Source organism: Antechinus flavipes, chromosome 3, assembly GCF_016432865.1.
Source record: "Antechinus flavipes isolate AdamAnt ecotype Samford, QLD, Australia chromosome 3, AdamAnt_v2, whole genome shotgun sequence".
Lineage (NCBI taxonomy): Eukaryota > Metazoa > Chordata > Mammalia > Dasyuromorphia > Dasyuridae > Antechinus > Antechinus flavipes.
The window spans coordinates 191,096,127-191,120,137 of record NC_067400.1 but is presented as its reverse complement, the minus strand read 5'-3'; the positions used below and the strand labels follow the sequence as shown (position 1 = coordinate 191,120,137).

Sequence of the window (24,011 nt, the reverse complement as noted above, 5' to 3'; positions counted from 1 at the left end):
ATTCCCAATAAGGTAGGGGTGGAACAAGAATGTTCATTATCACTATAATTATTCAATACTATACTTGAAATGTTGGCTTTAGCACTAAGAAAACAAAAAGAAATTAAAGGAATTAGAATAGGCAATGAGGAGATAAAACCATCACTCTTTGCAGATGATATAATATACTTAGAAAATCCTAGAAAATCATCCCTATTAGAAACAATTTACAGCTTTAGCAAAGCTGCAGGATATAAAGTAAACTCACACAAATCATGAGCATTTCTATATATCTGACAAAACTCGGCAGCAAAAGATAGAAAGAGAACTTTTATTTTAATAATTGTAGACAAAATAAACAACCTGGAGGTCTACTTGCCAAGACAAACCCAGGAACTATATGAACACCATTATATAATACTTTTCACATAAGTCAGATCTAAGAAATTGAAAAAATATCAATTGCTTATGGGTAAGCCAAGCTAATATAATAAAAATGACAATTCTGCCTAAATTGATCTATTTGTTCAGCACCATACCAATCAAACTGCTCAAACATTATTTTATAGAAATAGAAAAAATAATAACACAATTCATCTGGAAGAAAAAACAATCAAGAATGTCAAGGGAATTAATGGGAAAAAAAAAAAAAAAGCATGGTGGCTTAGCACTACCCGACCTAAAACTATGTTATAAAGCAGCAGTCTTCAAAACCATTTGGTACTGGCTAAGAAATAAAGTGGTGGATCATTGGAATAGATTAGATATATTTTTCATAATAATAAAGGTCTATAGCAATCTACTGTTTAATAAACTCCCTAATTCCAGCTTCTGGAATAAGAACTCACTATTTGAAAAAAATTGCTGGGAAAACTGGAAAATAATATGTCAGAAAGTCAGCATAGAGCTATATCTCACATCTTATATCAAAATAAGGTCAAAATGGGTACATGATTTGTGCATAAAGGATAATACTATAAACAAATTTGGGAGCAATAGATCAGATCTTTGGAGAAGAGAGAAATTTATAGTCAAAGAAGTACTAGAGAACATTATCAAAAGCACGATGGACAACTTTGATTACATTAAATTAGAAAGGTTTTATACAAACAAAACCCACAGAAACAAAGATTAAAAGGGAAGTTCAAAGCTGGGAAAAAAAATCTTTATAGCTAGTGTTTTTAATAAAGGTCTCATTTCTAAAATATATAAAGAAGTGTCAAATTTATAAGAATACAAGTCATTCCCCAATTGATGTGAACAGACAATTTTTAGATAACAAAATTAAAGCCATCTATAGTCATATGAAAAAAGTGCTCTAAATCACAATTGATTAGAGAAATGTAAACTAAAAGAACTCTGAGGTACCACCTCACATCTCTCTGACTGGCTAAAATGACAAGAAAAGATAATGATAAATGTTAGAGGGGATGTGGGAAAAACTGGGGCACTAATACTTTGTTGGTAGAGTTGTGAAATTATCCAACCATTCCACAGAGCAATCTGGAATGCTAAAAGGGCTATCAAACTGTGCATACCCTTTTGATTCAGCTGTGCCATTACTGAGTCTGTATCTCAAGGAGAGAAAAGGACCTACATGTGCAAACATATTTGTAGCAGTTCTTTTTTGTGGTAGCAAAGAATTGGAAAATGATTAGATGCCCATCAATTGGGAATGACTGAACAAGTTGTGGCATATGAAGGTAATGGAATATTATTGTTCTATAAAAAAATGAACAAGCTGATTATAGAAAGGCCTGAAAAGATCTACATGAACTGATGCTGAGTAAAAAAACAGAACCAGGAATTCATAGTACCCAAGAACAGAAAGATTGTGCAATGATCAAATATGAAAGACTTGGTTCTTCAAAGTGGTTCAGAGATGTAAAGCAATCCCAGAAAATGCCATCTGAATCCAGAAAAATAACTAAGGAGATTGAATGTAAATTAACACATGCTATATTCACTTATTCACTTTTTTTCTGTTTTTTTTTTTTTCTCTCCCATGGTATTTTCCCTTTTATTTTGATTTTTCTCTCCCAGCATGATTTATAAAGCAATTGTGTATTAAAATTTGTAATGCTGGAGAAACTGAGGCAAGATAGAGATTAGAGAGTTTTTTAATAGTTTATTTGAAAGGGAGAGATTTACTGGGACCAAATGGATCCATGGTTTGGTCCCAGGGCTGAATGAAACTATCATCTCTAAGAAAACAGCAACAAATGTCAAATAAAAAAATTATTTTATAGGGTAATAAGAATGATGACATAATGGGCAGAAGTACAGGAGATGGGGGAGAGGCACCTGATATTCTAATGATGTCTAAGATATAAGACCTTTATCCTATCAAACATTCTAATGATTAAGAGGGAAGAGTTATAGCCTGAGGCAGAGTAACTGAGGTAGGACTATTAGGGAAACTGGGTCAGGACATTAAAATATATGTGGGTGCATGTGTGCATATATATAAAACTGAGATTGGGAGTAGAGATTAGTGACCTTTGGATCTCTGCCTTGGGCCTCTGGGTGACTGGAGAGCTGGGTTTTTTGCTTGGAGAGGCTGGCCCTCTGGATTTTTTTTACCAGAGTCTCTGGGAAATAGAGAGTTTTTAGCCATAAACTGATGTTGGACACTCCATTTCGGCCATTGGTGAAAGGAACTTCCACATGAAGGAACTCTTTCTATCTACATGGATTATCAACTTCTCTGTCCCTTATTTTTTTAGATAGTTGTTTAATCTTTGTTCATATGTCTGTCTCTGAAGTATCATGTTTTGAAAAGATACTAGCACAAAAGATGCTAGATTGCTAGCACAAGCAATTTTTATTATTATTTTATTTTCAATACAAAATAGATTTAAGGTGTAATATTTATTTACACTTCCAAGCCATTTTCTGATGTCTCATAATAGAATGATGGTGACTCAAATGTTCCCAAAGACTTTGCAAACAAAGTGGACAATCACGCTGTTGTGCCACAGTTCTCTTTTAATGTCCTGACCCAGTTTCCCTAATTGTCTTTTCAGTTACTCTGCCTCAGGTTATAACCATTCTCTCTTAATGATAGGATAAAGGTCTTATATCTTAGACCTCAAGCTATAATCATTCCCTCTTAATGTTTGATGGGATAAAGGTTTTTATCCATTTTAGACATCATTAGACATCATCAAGAGCCTCTCTAGTACCTCCCATTATGTCATCCTAGGTTCTTCCTCCCATTAGGTCATCCCCATCAAGGTATCTCTCCCATTATGTCATTGTTCTTTGTAACCCTATAAAAGAATCTTGTATCTGACATTTGCTGCTGGATTCTTTGAGATGATACTCTCATTCAGCCCTGGGACCAAACCATGGATCCATTTGCTCCCAGTAAATCTCTCCATTTAATAAATTATTAAATACTCTCTAATCTCTATCTTGCTCAGTTTCTCCAGCATTACAATGCAAATGGTTAAGTCTGAAGTCGGGGAGTTCATGAGAGAAGTTCATTATTTAGGTACATTTTTTAAAATGATGAATGGAACAGCCTAAAAGCTATCCTGGGAGAGGGAGAGAAAAAAAGGAGGGGAATAGAGGAAAGCAGAAATAGAGTAGACTTAAAAAGAAGAGTAGCCAGCATTAGCCTGATCATCACTTTAAACTAAAATTAAAACAATAGGCAGACATATACAGTAATCTCTCTTTTAATGGAAGAATAGCATTCCTCAGAGCAGTGTCAAGTGGAACAACTTGGTCCTGTACCAAGTTATGCAGCTGTTTCACAGGAAAATGGCAAAAGGCTCCAATCCAAAGCAGCCAAATAAGGCATGATTGTTCATAAACAGTCACTAGGGTCCTCACATTCAAAAGCAAAACAACATTAGCATCTAAGAGGGCAGGTTAGAAACAGGAGACTCAATGGTAGCTCATCTAAACACATCACGGAGTAATTTATTTCAAAGCTATCAGGATGGCTATTCCATCTAAATTCAGGGTGTGGACAAAATCCGATTTTGGTCTTTTGTAGTTAAGAAGAAATTTTTCACAGATTACAGATAAGGCTATAGTATGCACAAAGTGAAAATAAATGGCCATCTTTGTCCTTACCTGAGGACTAGAAATGGATCAGATTGAAGCTGAAGAAAGGAGGATAAAGGGGGTGGGAAACAGTTCTGTATGCTTACAAATGGAGCCACATTATGCTGCCTTAGCTTGTTCTGTTAAGTGCCAAACTAAAAAAAAAAAAAAAAGAGCCAACAGGTCCAAATGCAGCAGCAGCATACCTGAGTTATTTGCCTATGATATTTGCTTTATTTGAAAAATGTAATTTAAATTCACTTTGTAGGGCATTCCTTTCTTTTTTGTAGAAACAAGAATGGAGATGGGGTGGGGTGATGCGATTAGGAACCGCTGATTAATGGAATGTTTTTCCTCTTAGTTTTTGTAATTTCCTCACTTAGGCTGGAGGAAAATCCATTTTTCAGAGCTCTTCGCTCCTGTGATTAACTCTGCCTCTTACAACCAAGCTGCTATTTCAAATCCTGATGACCAAGGCTAATAAACCTCAATTCAAAGAGCTTTGATTTGCCTAGGCAATCTTTTTGCTAGGTGTGATGTCTCCAGTGCACAAATAACATCATGAAAAATGTCACCATTTGGGTGGGGAGTGGTAATTGGAGGGGAGAAAAATCTAAATCTCTTCTGTCTAGAAATCAAGGTCTAAATATTTTGTAAGAGACGGATTCTTCCACCACAACTAATCCTCATTTCCACCATCAGAGTTTATATTTCTCAGAGGCTGGACTAGAAGTTACATGTTCTCAACCCTAGATCACTACTCTTTTTCTTATATCACATAATAATTAGAAATAGTTTAGTAAGTATATGAATTTTTTCAAGTTATAGTGTGGGAATTATATTGTTACAAAAGAAAGAGAAGACAGTTTGCTCTTAAAAATACTGCATTTTTGGGGAGAGAAAGATTGTCTCTGGTTGGATTTAGCTTTGTAGAGTAGTTACCATAAAATTGATATGTGCTCAATTTTTTGTTTTTTAACATCCTAGAGGGAATAAGGAGAAGAAAGAGAAATAATAAAGAGAAATTCCAAGAGAGATGAGTCAAAAAAAGAGAATAGGCAATTCAATAATATTCAACAAACATGAAGTGCTTATTCTGTGCAAAGATTGAGGCATTACGGTACAATAATTTGAGGATCAGGTTTGGGAATAGAAAGAACCTAGGTTCAAGCCATTCTTCTGAATTCATATTTTCCATATCAATAATTCTCTACAGAAATAAAAATCACAGGTCTAGTGGTCACACATAAATACACACACACACACACACACACACACACACACACACACACATACACACTTCCTCTGTCTCCCAAATTTCAAATAAAGACGGAAAACCCTAGAGTATAGTGTATATGCCTATGAATGTGTATAAACACATAATAAAAACAACACAATCCCTTTTCTCAAGGATCTTCCAGCTCAACAGAGAAATGCAAATAGATGCAGTGTACTCCAAGCATAAGGATATTGTATAAGAAATTACAGAATAAAGTAAATGCTACCAGTTTGTTAGAAATGCATGAGTCTAATAGAAGCAGTACACGGATAAGATTGAAAAGAAGGTTGAAACCATTTTGGGAAAGGTCTTAAATGCCAGTCTCAGGAGTTTGTATTTTAATACAATAGGCAATAAGAAGGCTTTTGAAGATTTTTAAGCAAAGGAATCCTTTTAAACAAAATATTTTTGATCAAACCCTTGACTGAGGAAGAATAATTTTAGCACCTATAAGGAAACTTGAGAAAGAAATACTGAACCCAACAGAGGTGACTGTAACAGAAATGATAATGAAGAAATGGATGGAAAAGTTACTAAAACAAGAGAATTGACAGAGATTGTCAACTAATTAGGTGGAGAAGAGCAAGAGAAAGAAACTAATTGAAGGTGGCACAAGTTTTTGAGCTTAAGTGACTGGAAAGAGAAGAATGCTATCAACATGTAAGGAAGAATATTTAAGCTTCTTGTCAGTACACTGCCATTCTGACTTAGTTTCATTTATCATTTTAGCTTCACAAATCTAAACAGAAATTCCTATTGACATTTTGTTCATCTCCATTTTTATCCTTTTTCATGTTAAAAAAAACTTGGAGTACTAAGAACTCATAATTAGTCAAGTATAATTAAAGATCCTGATTGAAAATCTACAAAGATTTTATCTTATCTTTCTTCTTAAATCTTATACACAGGGCCAAGGAAATGGGATTAAAGATATAATGATTAAATGGAGATTTTTAAAACTCTTTGTTTTTCTAATAGCTTCATAAATGATATTGTTATACCACAGTTCCCTTTTAATGTCCTGACCCAGTTTCTCCATTGTCCTATTTAGTTACTCTATCTCAGGTTATGACTTTTCCCTCTTAATGTTGATGAGATAAAGGTTTTATATCTTTAGGCTATAATCATTCCTTCTTAAAGTTTGACAGGATAAAGGTCTAACCATTTTAAACATCATTAGAGTATCAGTAACCTCTTCAGTACCTCCCTCCATTGTGTCATCCTAGGTGCCTCTCCCCTCTTAGGTTAACACCATCCAGGCCCTCCCCCATTATGTCATTGTTCTTGTTATTCTATAAAAAATCTTGCTGGATTCTTTGAAATGATAGTCTCGTCCAACCCTAGGACCAAGATCCATTTGGTCCCAGTATATCTCTCCATATAATAAACTATTAAATTGTTCTCTAATCTCTGTCTTGCTCAGTTTCAATGGCATTACAATATTTATTTAACTTTTAAAGATAGGATTATTATTCTGACTACTCAATAGTTGAAGAATTACATGGAAAATAAGCATTATCATGAAATAAGTTTAAGATAGATGTAAGGAGCACTTATATAAGTCACTATTAAAATAAGAATTTTACAGTTGGAAAGAATTTGAATGAGCTAGTCTCACCATTTCATCTTACTTATCAAGAGATTCTGGGAAAGTGGCAATTTTTTTGAACTTCACTATCTCACTGTAAGTCATTAGAACAGATGCCTGATTAGAATTATTTCTGGTAGTTTTGTTTTTGGTTCAGTCAGAAAAAAGAAACATTTTAAAAGAAGTTATTTTTGTCATTATAGTTATTTATTCCTAGGTATGGCAAATTTCACTAGCAAAGTTTTGAATCTAGTTGTTTTCCTATTACAATTACTCCCTTGAAATGTAGAAGTTATGATTTCTACTATTTTTGGCTATTATTATATTATCTAGATAGTTTTACTATATACCTCCTATGACTAGGAAAGAATATATAAGAACAGAAAAACAAACAAACAAAAAAAAAAATAGCCAGAACTCTCTGGATCTTTATTACATCACATGCTTCCTAGACTAATTGATGCCTCCCAAATCTTTAACCTGATTAATGATGACCTGATCTGATGGTCAATAATCGCTTGCCTCACATTCACCACATTACTAAGGTTCCTCTTATAATGAAAAAGAAATTCAGAAAGTACCCTAAAATTGTCATCTGCCTGGACTGCTTTACAATTTGAAACGTTTTCTATTGAGCATTAGCTTCAGGAACATATACTAGTATCAAATTTATGATGCACACAGTAACCAACTGAGTCCAAAGTTCTTTCAGGTTAAAATATGTTACCGAATGAAAAAATAAATAACTTTTCATTCCTGGAATTCTTCCCAGAAATTTCCCCAGATGACAAAGCAAATGACCAACATCTCACATAGATAACCTAATCAGGACATGATTCAAAAGGTTATATGTTTTAGAAATCACATTTTATATTATATATATATATATATATATATATATATATATATATATATATATATATATATATATATATTTAGAAAACTGTAGATTTCCACAATAAAATGATTTAATCAAAAGTTTATCTGATCAATTCTTCATTATGTTACTTACAAGGGTTTTCCTTTGGATTCACAAGTCAAAACTAATGGCTGTCCTTCTTGGGGAAATGGAGTAGAAGGTATAATCTTAACTGATGGTGTATCTAGGGGAAAAAAAAATTAAAAGGGTATTAGTAAAATCAAGCTAATATAAATTATATATTGTTTATATTGCCTCTATTTGCAAAATTTCTCCCATTATAGATTTGAAATTATACATTTATTTTTTTTTAATTCCTTTTTCTCAGCTGTTAAACTAGTCTCTGCAATTGTAAGAACAAAACTTCCTGTTCAAGCAAAGCTAAAAAAAGTACCTGAATAACTTATGAGTTCACTGGTTACATTACTGCTGAATTTAAAAGTGAAATGCCAAGAAGTGTTTAGAATGAATATCAAGCATTCCATACAATTGTTTCTTCTTCTATTTATAGATGTCTATGAATGCTGTTATTAAGAACCGAATGCATTAATGCACATTTGAATAAGAACACTTTCATTGTTGCAGTAATCTGGAACCCATAATGAGCATCCAACAATGGACTGATAGTTAAACCACTTTCTTACAAACATTAGACCTAAATCTTTCTGAAAATGCAGTAATACATTCAGAATATAGTAATTGTCCTTTAGTAAAGTTAGCAAATCATTTAAAAATAGCCAATAAAAATTAGTTTCTTGTCATAAACTTTTAAATGCCAATCTTAAACAATTTTAACAATTCATTTTACATTCAAAAAGAACAATTTAACAGAAAAAATCCAAGTCTGACAGTAATATTTATCTAGATCATAAGATAGGTATGCTTCATGATAGTCTTTTGCCAATATAAAAAAGCACAAACTTCATAAAATCATAGTAAAGTAAAGCACTATGTTAATGTAAAAACCAAAGGAAGAATCTTATTTTCTGTTTGATTAGGAAATTTTTTTTTAATTAAGAAAAAAAATACATTTTTTCCAAAAGTTTACTTTGTAATAATATGTATACTATTTTTGATAGCAATAAAATTCATGTTTTCTATCCAGCGATATCAGCTTAGAGGTACTAATTCAAGGAGGCAAATTTTATGTTATAGGCATCACAATATATATATATAGGAATCACCGAGACCTGGTGGGATAAGACTTCTGATTAGAATCAGGTTCTAGATGGTTGTATCCTATTCCAAACAATTGGATGGAGATATGTAGGCATATATGTATAAATGCATATATATGTATATATAATATAGATCATATCATATATAATATATATTTTCATGTGTAAACACACATATATACACATAGATGCATGTATACACAAGCACATATATGAGAGAGAGAACTACATTCACTATTTCTTATGACTTATGTTTTCCAGTCATTTTCAGTCATGTTTGATTCTGTGATGTTCTCTGGCATTTTCTTGGAAAAGCTACTGAAGTGATTTGCCATTTCCTTCTCCAGCCCATTTTATGCATGAGGAAACTGAGCATTAAATTACTTGCCCAGGTTGATCCAAATAGTGTCTGAGGTCAGATTTGAATTCATAAATATGTCTTCCTTATCCACGTAGCTACTCTGGCTATTTAACCATCTCCTCATTTAAAGTGCAGCCATCTAGTTTAAAGTGTCTTTTTGTTGTCCCATAGAAGACAGAAAGAGGGAACAGATGAAGCATTTCTGAGGCCTGTGAAGAAGTAATATGCATACCACAAAGTCATGATAGAGTAGTAATGAAGAACTTCAATATCCAAACAGCTATTAGAAAACTTTGGGATATGTCCCAATGATCATTTCCTTTTTCAAAAAGCAGAGGGATAAATGGGAATTTAGGGTATTGTATTCTGGGACTAATTGCTGGGAATGATGGTAATCTTGGGGAAAGGTGATATTCTCTCCTGTTATATGAGGTAGAAGAGAGAAAAGCCAGTCAGAGTTAAATATATACATCTTAGATTCTGAGAAATTCAGAGAAAGAATAGGTGAGATTCTGTGGACCAAAACTATATGGGGGAAGAGGGATGAAGAATAGCTTAAAATGAAATTGTGAAGAACTGGAAAATGGAAAGTAGTCTAAAGAGACAATCACTTATCAACCTAGATTTTTAAGAATGCATGTTTGGGGGGCAGCTAGATGGCACAGGAATAGAGCACCAACCCTGAATTCAGGAGGAATTGAGTTCAAATCTTGTCTCAGACACTTAATACTTCCTAGCTATGCAACCCTGGGCAAGTCACTTAATCCCAATTGCCTCCGGGGGAAAAAAAGTAGGTTTGGATAAAGATACAGACAACAAAGAATGAATAAAAGTAGTGCACAGTTAAGTGAGAATAGTGTTAGGCACTGTAGAATTCAGAATTAGCAGAGGCTAGTAAAAAAGCAACTACAAAAACGTAGGTATTATTTTTCTTTTTGTGTTTAAGCTTTATGCAAAAAAGAAAAGGATCAAAAAAGGGATAAGATCCTCATGTTAGTGTATATAATGAGAAGTAATGTCAGAAAAAAAGGCAGAGCTGCTTCAAGTTTGTTTGTTTGTTTGTTTTCGGTAAGGAGGGCTGATTTTTTTTTAATATGTCAAAAAAAAAGAATATTTGAGAATTGATCCTCAATATAATTAGGAAAATAAGAAAATACCTTACTCTTCATAATGAGTTTATTGGGTCCAAATATCACTATATCTTTGGGTACTGAAAGAATTAGAAGATGTGAAGGTTAGAGGCATATCATTGATATCCAGCATACTGTGAATAATGGTAGAAATATCATACAAACCAGAAAGGGTAAACTGATGATGTTCTCGATTACTAGTTGAAGTTAGCAAAGACAGCCTGAAGTACTGTTAAAATTACTCCAAGAGACAAACAGATGAGGGTACTGAGGGGGATCAATTCAACCTTTTAGTCCCACCTTCTGTGAAGGTCTTGGATAGTCCCATGTTACTCTGACCAGTGAGAAGTCCTAGTAATGTCAAACCCCTGAGATTAAATTTCTTCTATAAGTGTGTCCATGGCCATCCAGTTTAATTGTTAAAACATCTTGCCTTGGTAACTTATTGCTCTCTCAAATCAATTTCATATTTACTACTCCTAGTGTCTATCATACTCCTAGTGTCTATCATACTTCTAAATTTTGGCTGTAACATCTTCTCACCTTTTGTCAAAGAGAATGGCCATTATAAATTTATCACATGATTGAATCTCTAAATTTGGTGCCTGAACATAAACCACATCATCTGGTGCTAAATTGCAAACACATCAAAACACTGTTCCAGTTTTTTAAAATGAAAGAATAGATTTTTGCAAAGTATAGTTCAATGACCTTGATTTACATTCTTTGAAAAATCCTAAAACATTTTTAAAGGTATGTTGGAGGAAAACCTAGGGGGGAAAAAAAGCAAATAGCAAGATCTCATAAAGAACAAACCATCCCAGAATGATCTTATTATTTTTTTATTTGATAGGGTGATAGGACTCAAAGACAAAGAGAATGCTATAGAAACAGTTTACATAGAATTTTAACAAAGGTTTTGATGAAATCTGTCAGCTGAGAAAATTAAGTAAACCTTAGGCTTTAATTAGACAAGTATCTAAGATTAGGAAGGTCATAGTTCCTTTGTACTTCAACTTGGACAGAATATATCTGAAATGTTAGCTTTAATTCTGGGTGGCACATTTTAAGAAGGACAGAGATAAACTCAAATGTCTTAAAAATCTTCCATAGGAAGCCTGATAGGTATAATGATGTTTAGCATAAAGAAGAAAAGTAGTAGGACCATGATAGCTGGCTCCAAGTAGCAGAAAAGACTGCCTTTTGAAGACAAATAAGATTTCTTTTGCTTTGACTTAGAATGCAGAACCCAATGCTGTGGAAAAGGGATTAATTTTTTTTTTCCCCTGCTTGATGCCTTGAGGCAGTACTAGAACAACTGGCAGATTTTGCAGAGGCAAATTTAAAATAATATAAAGAAATTCTTCCTCAGAAGTTAAACTGAGAGTAAAATGGCCTGCCTCAGTGAGTAATTTTTTCCTCAAGTGTAAATCTTCAGGCAAAGACAGGCTGACCAATTGCTAGATAAAGGGGCTTTTTGTTCAGATATGGGTCATCCCATTCTGAGATTCTGAGACTATATAATACTGTGAATAAGTACCATACCTCATTCCCATGCAAGAAGAATTTAAGATTTCTGAGGCAAAAAAACAGTGTCCAAATAAAAGGTATCATGGAGTTTTTGAAGAATTGAAATACTAGAAGAAGAAATATTTTTTATTGAGTTGCCACACACTAATGAAAATAAAAAAAAAAAACTGTTTTTAATGTAACTCATAAGTATTATGAACTTAGATGTAAAAAACTTTTTAATATGCTTCTATAAGATACAATGAAAAGAACTTTTTGATATGCAATATTATGACTAATTTGGTTCACTAAACACTAGAATAAAGGATCAGTTTAAAAATTCAGTAGATTTTCCCCAAAGGCAAACTACAGCTAAATATTCATGTCCTTTTAACCTTAGTTCATATTTCAGTTTAATTGAGTGTCTACTGCTGTAACTTTTTTTTTTTTTTAATATGAAACCTCTACATTTCCTCCATTGGATAAAAATAGTTTCTCATGATCTATAAAAATGGTAATTTCCTTTGTGTTGCAAGTTTAACATGTCAGTTAACTAGCTTTCTCTCATCAATTGATTCTTGCAAGAAGGTCACTTATTTTTGGAGAAATAAATTTGAAAATTCACCCAAAGCTTCAATTGAGTCTTGTTAATGATAGAGAAAAAGAAAAAAAAAAAAACTGTTTTAATTGAAAGATGAGGCCAGAAGTCAGATTGCAAAAAGTTAGAAGTGAGAGGAGATGAAATGGAGACATCTTATATAAATACAATTTAGAAAGTAAGTAATGAAATTGCAGTGGGCCTCAGCAGGGCTTTTATTCATAGTTTGGGCAGAGGAAGACTTGAGTTGTGGTAGACAGGACACGATCATGTGTGCATCCAGGAGCAAGGAGTTTAGGTCCTAGTAAACAGGATTCCAGGAAGCTTGGGTTTCTATTCCTTGTTTTCTAAAAATTTAGCCAATGGTTAAGAAGTAAAAATTTCCCTTGCAAGGGACTAAATAATAAGGAAAGAGTAAACTTTCCCTCTCTCCCTTAGGCCTAATTTTCCCTATGAAGTACTCCCTTAGACCAACCAGTTCCCTGATGCTGCTTAATCCCATCCTGCTTTATATAACAATAAAGCATTTTCTTTTGAGAAACCAGTCTGATGTATAGATATTTCTTACTTATTAAGCCTACTGTTGCATTGTAAAATGATATAAATGGTGACAGCTAACAGGGTTAATAGGATCTAGTGAACTTTGTTTTGTTTTAAGGATGGAGGAGATATAGGTATGTTTTAGGCCTTTCTATAATCCACTTCTTCATCATTTTTTATAGAACAATAATATTCCATTATTTTCATATACCACAACTTGTTCAACCATTCCCCAATTGATGGGGATCCACTTCTTTTCCAATTCTTTGCTACCACAAAAAGAGCTGCTACAAACGTTTTTGCACATTTGGGTCTTTTCCCCTCCTTTATGATTTCCTTGGGAAACATACCAAGGATTGACACTGCTGGGTCAAAGGATATGCACAGTTTTATAGCCCTTTGACATAGTTCCAGATTGCTCTCCAGAATGTTTGGATTGTTTCACAACTTTACCAACAATGCATTAGTATCCCAGTTTTCTCACATTCCCTTAACATTTGTCATTATAATTTCCTATCATTTTAACCAATCTGAGAGGTGGTTGTTTTTAAGCACAAGAATAGATTTCAGTAGATAGGAAAAAACTGAATATTAGAAGGAAAGAAGGGATGTCAGTAGAGGGCAATCTGCTGAACAAGACAAGAATAGATGGAATCAATGGAATATGGGGTGATTTACCTTGTCAAGAAGTATAGCCACCTAGATGTCAGAGACTAGAGTGAAGGAGAGGTTTTAGCTGAAAAAGAGGTGATGTATTCAGCTCTGAGGGATAGGAAAGACAGTTATGCATAGGAAAGTGATTACAAATGAGTTGGAAGTCTTTTTGCTGCAATGAGCCTCTATTTGATATTAGTTGGCAAAACTGCAGTGAACCTAGGAAGTATGACTTCATGATTCTCTTAGCAGTATATGCATGATATGGATGTAAAGGAATATAAATAGTAGGAATAATTCAGAGTTAGGATTTTCATGGCATGATTAAAAGAGAAGAGAATAAGAGATTTGAAGATAGAGGATATGACAGAGTTGAATTGGCTCATGAAGGGATCAAGATTGAAAGAAAATCTAATCTATCCAAAGGAGAAGTGATGTACTTACAAAATACTGAGATGTGGAAGAATTGGAATTCATGGGGAATATAGGATTAAGGCATAAAGAGAGCTGAAAGAGTAAAGTATAAGAAATGATAACATATTTTATCCAAGTAAAATGTATTTGGCATTTTTGAACATTAAAGTAGAATGTGGTGATGACAAGGATACAAGTGTAACCATTCCTGAGGTAAAGTGGAGAAGTAAGTTATGAGGATTGAAGATTGAGAACCTGAGAAGTTGGGGTATTTATAAAAATATAATACAGACAGTTCTTGTTTTATATAAATTCATACTATGTAAATTCAACTTAAACCACAATGGAAAAAACAAAAAAACAGAAACACCCATATTAACTTTACTGTACAATACTGTGATCTTTCTCTACTCCTGGACTTCCTACCTGCAACTATCCCTGCTCCAGACATAAAACAAAACAACAAAAAAATCTTACCTCAAAGTGAAAGCCCAAGACTAAGGGAAAACCTGTGACTAGATGATAGCTTGGTAAAGATTTTGGCTTGATACCTCCAATGCTAAAAGAGGAGACTTTTGGCCTATTCTACCCTCTCACCCTCATCAGTCCCTGCTTGGTACCTTGTATCTGTCTCCAGTCCTTGTGTGCCACTTTTTTATCTTGTCTATATCCAGCTTCCCTATGTTTTTCCTCATTTCTTCCTCTGCTTCTGGCCAGACCCCAATGTGGCCAGACCACAATTCTTGTGGTCCTCCTCCAGCTGCTGCTTCTCATTCTCTCCCTCCACTGGCCCTCAGCTACCTTTCTGTCTTCCTGCCTCCCTTGACCATGTCAGTAGGCAAATTTACTAAATGAGGATGTAAGAGATGATGAATATAAGAACAGGAGGCAAAAAAGTTTATATCTGGAATCAATACTTAGCATTTTGTAGATCTAAAGGACCTAAAAGAATTCTATCTCTGAAATTCTAGAATTCCTTGATTGGTACCTTATTTATTGCTATAATTTATGGATTTCTTGCACTACTATTAATCTAATTAAACATATTTCTGTTTTGGTTCAGAAATGGCAAATTCAGGTCTTATGCAAACTAAAATACATGACTTTCTTATTTGCTTTGAAATCTAAGTTTTAATTTTTAAATTCATATATGTGTATATATACACATGTATAGTTAAATGGTTATATTCTACAAATTAATTCATGAAAAAATTCAGTTGAGAACAATACCACTTTCCTCTAATAGCTCACATGGTTCTAGAAAAATAAAAAATTGTTGTTGTTTTTTTTTTTTTCCCTTCAATAAGACAAGAGAATTAGGAAGGAAATTTGGATATGGCTATAATTGCAAACAAATGGTTTATTCATTCCCTCAACAAATATGTTAGTTCATACTTTATGCAAAGTATGTTTAATATTAAAAGAACCAGGTGGTCTTTGCTTTTTCTTGGCGCCAATGAGTCTACTCAAATAATTTCCTTAAAAGGACAAAATACTGAGAAGAAAATATGTATTTCCCTTGATTCTTTGTTGAAGGAATATAGGTTGTATAAGGTTAAATTAATGGTCAGATATCTTTCAAGAATAAATGTAGTGTTGGTTCTTTCCGTGAATTTCTTAAAGCATCTTCAGCTTTTGAAGTAAGGACACCTCATTTTATACTTGAATGATTCAGGATTTGAGTAAAAGTGAAGATATTGATTTAACAGAATTGATGTTCCATATTCTTAACAAATATTTTAGAAAAGAGAAAATATCTATGTCAGTACCAAGATTAAACTTCCTGATGGGCAATCTTACAAGCACTAGTACTTAAAGCTTTTAAAGTCATTGGGTCAAAAATATGTATACTTTTCTAAGGGCTTCAAAGATGGAAAAAGAGAGAAGTTTAAGCCAGTTCCTTTACAAAAACACCATCATTAAACAATCACACACAGACACACTACAGTATGTTATCCTCTTATTGAAAAATATCACCACCTCTGACACAATTTCATGTAACAAATTACAATCATTAGAAGAAATACATTCTGGATTTAAATAACTAGATTACTGTATATTTTAAACTTTTTGTGTGTTTATAGAAAACAGCAAACTATGTTAGTAGAAATTAGATCAGTGAAACCCAGAATCTTTAAATAAAACAACTGACCAACCCCCTTAAATTCCCCATCCTATTCAACTCCACATTTTTTGAGGGAGAGAAGGGAACTTCTGAATACTCATTTATTCAACACAATGTTTGGAGAAAAATTTTATATAAATGAATATCAAATCAATCATATTTGGTAGCAACTATAATTTTTACGATGTACTTTTACACAGAGAATCATATGATTTCAGTTTCTTTATTAAGGAAAGAATTGGACTAAATGTCTCTAAGGTCTTTTACAGCTCTAGATCAATGCCCCATGATATTTCTACTATCACAAATTAGAAACTTATTCATTAAAGTTAGTCTTAAGAAAATTGTCTAAGGGCATCTCTAGAGTTGTGCATCTATGTATGACACCTATGACAAAGACAAGACTTGAACACATACTTAGGATCATAAGGTATTAAGGACCATGCCTAAGTGAAAGGGTAGGTCAACTGACTCTCAGTCTCCTTGTATTATCATCATCTTCTCACATAAAGAGATCCATTCTACAGGTCTGGTTTAGACCTCAACAGTCACCGGAAGGTGGCTCCCGTATCACAACTTATTGCATCTGAATGTGGGACACAAGAAACATAAGAAATAAAGAAGCAGCAGCAATTGAGAGCTGTTAATAAGTAGGATCCTCCTAGAGTTCCTTCAGTAACCCTCTAGGAAGGAAAGGGAGAAGAGACCCGGTAAGACTTTTTTAGTTGGGATAATTAAATGGGCCAACACATCAAAGGGCTGAGCCAGGAGACTGATGAGAGATTTATGAAAAAAGCCTGTTTTGACTATGTACAGTTCTCTTCTCCGTTTGAAAGTTTGCCTTCATGACATCTCCCAAGTTTCAACACCTGCTATAGTGCTGTTTGCACTCTCTAGCATGTGGACTCAGATAGCTTAGCATGTCGACTTAGATAATAGCCAATGTATAAACTTACTGATGTTTATGTTCCCCCATGTTGTGAGGGAAAAATAATCACAGTCTCATAAAACAAAAACTAGAAATTGTTTAGGACCATGCCTAAGTGAAGGGGCAGGTCAATTCTCCAAGAGCCTTCACAGCTGTGAATCATAACACTTGAAGGAGTTGCAAAGCAGCCTTTACTAATGCAGATGTTCCTTGTGGATTGGGAATGAAATATATTGGAGGAAAGAGGGAAGATAAGAGAGATCAGACAATGCAACTAACTGCCTCTCAGTCGAGAAATCAGAGAACGCAACTGCTTCTCAGTCTCCTTGTATCATCATCATCCTCTTACATGAAGAGATCGATTCTACAGGTCTGAGGTAGACCTCCAGCAGCCACTGGCAGATAGCCACAATGAGCTCTACATATAGCTTATTTCTTTTTAATTACAATGATAACTAGGTACTTCCTTCCATTAATATCATTGATAGTAATCTCTATTCAAGGCCTTTATATACACATACACACATCTTTTATTTCATTGATTTTCTATTTAGAAAACATAAGGAAAGAAAGAAAACTATGGACTAATCTGTTTAAACTTATTCCACTATCCACTTCTGTTTTGAAAGTAACAAAAAATAATCCCACAAAATATTTACCAAGGTAAAAATGTGTTATCATCTTATTATCATCAATTCTTATATATGATATTTTCCATTACAGTGAGTTAGATTGCCTTGTGTAATATCAGAATTTTACAAATATTATCAGATCATTTCACTTTTATACAGATCTGGTTTGTTGCTTTGTTTTGTCTTGTTTTTTTTTTGTTTGTTTGATTAAATTAAAAAATGTAATTCAAGCTCCCATTTTCTTTTAGTTCATCATTTTCCTCGTCAGCCCAAACTTAACATTTACTTTTTTTTTTGACAATGACTATGAATCATATATGTTCTGTTACTTCATAGTGACTTGTTATATCCATCTATACATTCTCCTTTTGTTTCTAATATTTTCATAACACTTTGACTAAATATCACTCTCTTCTTTTCCTCATCACAAAGAGATGAGTTGATTTTGGCATGTCTTTATAAATCATTTTATATTATTAAATCTCTTTGTGTCATTTTAGCTTAAACTCCTCCCAAATTTTATTCTCTGTATAGGTATTTTATACTTATTTTTGAGTCTCTGTACTTCAGAAACTACATTATTCATTTATTTTCAGTCTATTTTCTCAAAATTCTCAACCTGACAGAAAAATAATTTTTACTTATCCACTATAAAAAACATAAGGAATAAAATTACTTTATAAAATAGAATTATGTTGATTTGCAATTATGTATGTGTAGCCTCCTATTTTATGGACCTGATAAGTTAATAAAGAATGCTGGGTTTAATTTAAGATTATTACAGAAATTAATCATATTTCTAGAAGACCGAAATGTATAGAGTTCATTTCAACACTCATTTTTGATAGCTTCAATAAGGGGAATCCATTACTGAGCAAGGGAAAGTCCTTTTTTCAGTTTTCAATATCAGAAAGAATAGTTTTACATTTATTAATAATATTGTTTTTTTTTAAATCATATCTATTTTCCAAAAGGGAAAATCATAATCCATTATGTTCCTTTTTTTGCCTTTACAATATTTTACAAAGTTTATTAGAGGATCTCTGAAGTAGATTTGTAATAGCAATACAATGAACAATAGATGACCTAAAAAATACTTAAAGATAAGTGCTTTCATGTTTAGCAGTGATTTTAACTTTTTATTTTAATTTAAATAATATAGCATAGCAATGAAAGGAAAAAAAAAAAAAAAAAACCAGTGTTGGGGCTAAGGGATGCAAGATATCTTCAAAATATACTGGGATTCTGGACTGGTGTGCAAAAGAATTTGGAAGCCTAGATAATTTCTAAGTCAAGAGGCAAAGTTTTATTATAATTGTAACTAATTAAAATGGGCTAAATTCCTCTTTTGGAATTTAGCAGAGAACAGAAATCAAACAATTTATAGGGACTTGGGAAGTACAGAGCAAAGAACAGAGCAAGGTAAATGACATCATAGGATTGTGGTTCACATGACTGATGTGAGAATTTTGGTACTGGGAGCTTCTCTAATAAAACTTGTTTGAGTTTGGATGTGATACAGCACACACCTTGGACCACAAACCAGACATGCTTGAAGTTTAGCTTAGTGGAATAAAGATATCAGACCCAACTCCTTTTTCTCACACATATTCTCCGATATTGTGCCACATCTTTTCCAAAAGTTACATTCCTATGGTGAAATAATCTGAATACTGGTCTACATCATTTCCAATGACCTAGAGTTTCTACTACTACTGCTGTTTGTACTTACATCACTAATATATAGTCTATGAATTAGCTTGGAATAATGCCTTGCATTTATCTATGAAACTATAAAAATTTCAGTTTTCTCATTTCTTATTAGAAGAGAAGTGAGTGAAGATGAGAGAAGAAAGAAAAGGAATTGGAATGGAGAGACAAAATATTATCATATTGTTATAGAATATTGGAGAAAAAATTTTAAAAGGAATTACTTTTTTTGCAATAAAAAGATATTATTAAAATAGGCTACTAACTAAATTAATTCTGGGACAAGATTATTATAAGCTTTCTTTTGCTATCCCATACAGCAAGGAATTCATTTAGAGATTTTAAACCAATAATTTGAATGTTTAAAATGTAGGTAGTTCATATTTTTCTTCCTAAAAGTTGAGATTCAATTTGTCAAATTTATTTTTGTCTCATTTTCTTCAACAATTTTTGTTCCCTAGCAAAGTAAGTCAAAGTAATTATATAAGATTTGTTGGTATTAGTATTAGCTATATATATTATAATCTTCTTCTATTTTGTATTACTTAGTTTAAAAAATAAATCTAGATTATCCAGCCCTATAAAAATATTAGATATACAGCTATAGAAAACATCAGGGCAAAACCTATTTTTAACAATGTTTCAAAACTATAGTAAATTGATTTAAAAATACAAATGAATTTTATATTTTCTAACTTCATTTTTCAATTTCTACAGAAATATCAGAAATCAGTGCTATTACATGGTTGCAATTCTGCAGCTGAGATGTGAATATATGCTGATTATGCAATAAGTATTTTACCTTTAATTCTAGGGAAAATTTGCCAAAAATTTCCCTAATTTTTTTTTTTTTATGATGGCAAGCATTGTGCCATTTAAAACGTTTCACACTGCAACACTATTTGACATTTCTATAATTAGTTTTTCCTAAGATTTAAGGAAAAGTCCACAAATATGTGTTAAATGTGCTAATTATTAAATGCTTAATAGCACCATCACAAGTGTGTGTACTTGTGGGGGGGTACATATATACAAATAGAGATAAATCTTTGATTTGTATTCTCTAAAAAGCCCACCATAATGCCTTACTCATAGTCCTTATCCAGTGAATCTTTGTTGAATGAATTAATGAATGTTTACTTATCTATAAAACACACCTTAAAACTCTTCAGGACCATTGTCATAGAAGTTGTTCAAGGCCAAAAAGTTAGATCAATTTCTTTTCTTTTTCTTTATTTTAATTTTAATATATTCATTTGTAAGATAAATTTCTAAAGAAGTATATTGTTTAGCCAGTAGAATTGCTTATAGAAATTTCTGAAATTTTAACTCAAACTTAATTCCACTTTTTGTGCTTTATATAATTCTTTTTTCAAAAACTTGCAATGACTGAAATATTGTGATTGTGTTGTATAGATAGAAGAAATATATCATTTAGAGCTGAACAAGACTTGAGAGATCACGTAATCCAAATTCCTCACTTTACAAATGAGGAAACCAAGCTGACTGCTCTTTCCACTGTATAATAGTGTCTGTACTATCTCCCTTCCTCTTACATTTCATATTCTTTGTATGCCTTATCCAACTAAATAGCTCTTAAAATGGTGACTAGTTCATAAGCAGTTTTGCTTGCTAAATGTTTGTCAAGTCGATGCTAGCTAAATTGACATAATTGGTCATTCCTTTCATATAAAATTCCATTTCCCCATGCTTTTTTTCTTGGGTAATATTCTCAATTTTACTTTTGGTAATCCAAAGCTAAAAAAACTTAGTTTAAGTATAATCCTAAAAAGCATTTTGTAATTTGTTGGTGTTCTTGTTCTTTAAAATATATAATGGTTTTCTCTGGAGGAGAGTTGGTTTCTCGGGGAGGTTTTCTGGAGGCAGCCTTAGTTTCCATTAAAAGTAATAATGACCCAAAATGCAGCCAGCTGGTAAAATGCAAACGTTTATTTTCTCCTTCCAAAATAGCTGGGTTAGTTGAGGCCTATCTCTCTGCTTGGTTCAAAGAGCTCTTACAGATTGTCCTTTGCTTCTGCCTCTGCTTTCTTCAGCCTCCATCCAGCCAAGTGGAAAATGGAGTGAATCTCTCTTGCCTCGGAGAGAGGGCTTGTGGGCTTACCTCCCAGAGTGCTCCTCTCCAACCCCAGTCAATGTTCGGCCAGAAGTAACTAATTAACCCGAAGCTAAGAGCCTCTTTATATATGATCTCCCAAAGGCTGACTCCTCCTTCTGGAGGCACACCTAAGAGAGGTGTGAATTCACAAAGGTACAAAGTTTACTTTGTGAATCTCCCATACTTGTGAACTCCAATGAGTACTTAAATACTTCTTGCTTATATGAGCTCTCTAAAGGTGTGAACACAAGCATTGTATCAATTAGTTCTACTTAGTACCTTGTTTCAGGTTCTGGCCCAAAACATCTCCTTGTAAAATCAGATCAATGATACTGAACCATACTAAATTAGATAATTATTGTCTCTATCAACTCTAATGACTTAACTATTTGTAAAGATTCCAACAGTAATTTCCTCTGCTAATCCAGCAATAGATGGATGAGTGGTGTACAAATTATATATGAACAAAATTTTTCTCTTATATGTTTTTGTTGTTGTTCAGTCATGTCTGACTCTTCATATCACTGGACCGTACAATACATTGAGTTTTCTTGGCAAAGATACTGGAATGATTTACTAATTTTTTCTCCAGTGGATTAAGACAAACAGAATTTAAATGATTTGGGTTAAACTACATAAGTGGATGAGGCCAGATTTGAAATAAGGTATTTCTGATTTCAGGTCCAGAAATTTATCCACTGAGCTACCTCTTAATAGTCAATAATATGAAAAATTTAATCAGATCCCCTAATGATACAAAATAAGTGGATATATAATTTATATATGAAAGCAAGAAGACAATTTACAAGAATTTGACTCAGTAGAATTTATGTTTCTTGGGGGATTGATTTCTTTTCAGTGAATGTAGAATCACATATCTCTTTGTACATAAACATAATTTTAATAATAAAAATAAAAATAGCTAGCTTATATATAGTTCTTTAAGGTTTGAAAAGTACTTACCTACTTTTATCCTTATAATAGTTAAGTTCTATTATTATGTCCATTTTAGATGAAGAACCTGGCAGATGTTAAAAACTGACAGATGTTGCATTAAATGATTTGTGCTGGCAAAATCTGATGCCAGATATGAAATAAGGTTTCCTAACACCTAACATCTTTCTGTCCACTACCTCACTTTAATTCCTTTATTTTTAAACATAATGTTTAGTTTGAGAGGTAGTGTATTTAGTGGATATAAAGATGGCCTAAAAGACATTGGTTCATGTCCTAGCTCTGTCAAGTCATTTTAACTAGCCAGTGTTGCAGGCTATACTCTTAAGTTGCAGAAAAGAGGATGACCTTCATTGGCAAAGTTTTTTTCACTGAAGAATTCTCTCTACTTAGAAAACCACAGGTTTAGTCTCTATCTCTAAGGTTTAATCTGTGGAAATTAGCATATAAAAATTCTTTTGTGGATGTATTTCATTCTAATCAGACATTTTAAAAACTATTCTCTGAATTGAACTAAAGGGAGAATATTTGGGAAAATAATATTATATTTCACCAAATTTATAACTTCCCCCTCAGATGCCCAGGACAGTAAGAGAAGAAGCAGTAGTTAACAGATCTACAATGTTCAGTTTGTAAAATGCATACTAGAAAGTCTCAGGAAAGAGCTAGTGTCATTTTTCAATCACAATGCTCTTTAAAATACATAGGAACTTTGTGGTCAGAGGAACAAAACAAAAAATGCAAAAACATGGAGAGATCTGTGTAAAAATATTCAATGATTGATAGATGCTAGTAAAATAAATTATGATCAATTATATTTTATATACAGATCCGATTTGAAATATCTCTGAATGATAAAGGTTAGCAATGTACATTAACCATTTGAACTAGCTAGCTGCTTTGATAGATAAAACTTTGGCAGCAAATGACCCCACAAGTTTTAAAAGTTATTTTGCATTTAAATAATGGATTTCTTATTTTCATCCATCATTAACCTAATTGATCTCATTTAAGCATGCAAATTATTTCACTGCACTTTTGTGCTCAGATTTTTTTTTAATTGCTCGCATTTAGAATCTATTACAAATATTTATTCATTTAAGCCATTTTTCTTTTATGTGAGATCTAAGCATTTAAATGAATCATTGTTTAAATTCATCATTACCTAAAGAAATAATTAATAATCTAGTAATATACATTATTCTATGTATTAATTTTAGTCCAGTTTCTCAAATAATGCTTTTGAGTTTTGTTATTATTTTTCTAAAGGCATAGCTTGCAAAATTTCTCAGAATGATTTCATTAGATTGAACGTTTTCCAAAGTTTCTTTCATTTTACTC

The 24,011-nt window shown here is 32.7% G+C and overlaps 1 protein-coding gene across 2 annotated transcripts in view; it reads right to left on the bottom strand.

Annotated features, from left to right (window-relative positions):
• The window catches only part of CADM2 (cell adhesion molecule 2), a 1,468,479-nt gene that overhangs the window by 151,967 nt on the left and 1,292,501 nt on the right, over positions 1–24,011 (bottom strand). For both annotated transcript variants that reach the window (XM_051984362.1, XM_051984363.1), the window contains exon 7: positions 7,915–8,005. In XM_051984362.1, the coding sequence (XP_051840322.1) occupies positions 7,915–8,005 (91 nt within the window). The remainder of the gene's footprint in view (positions 1–7,914; positions 8,006–24,011) is intronic.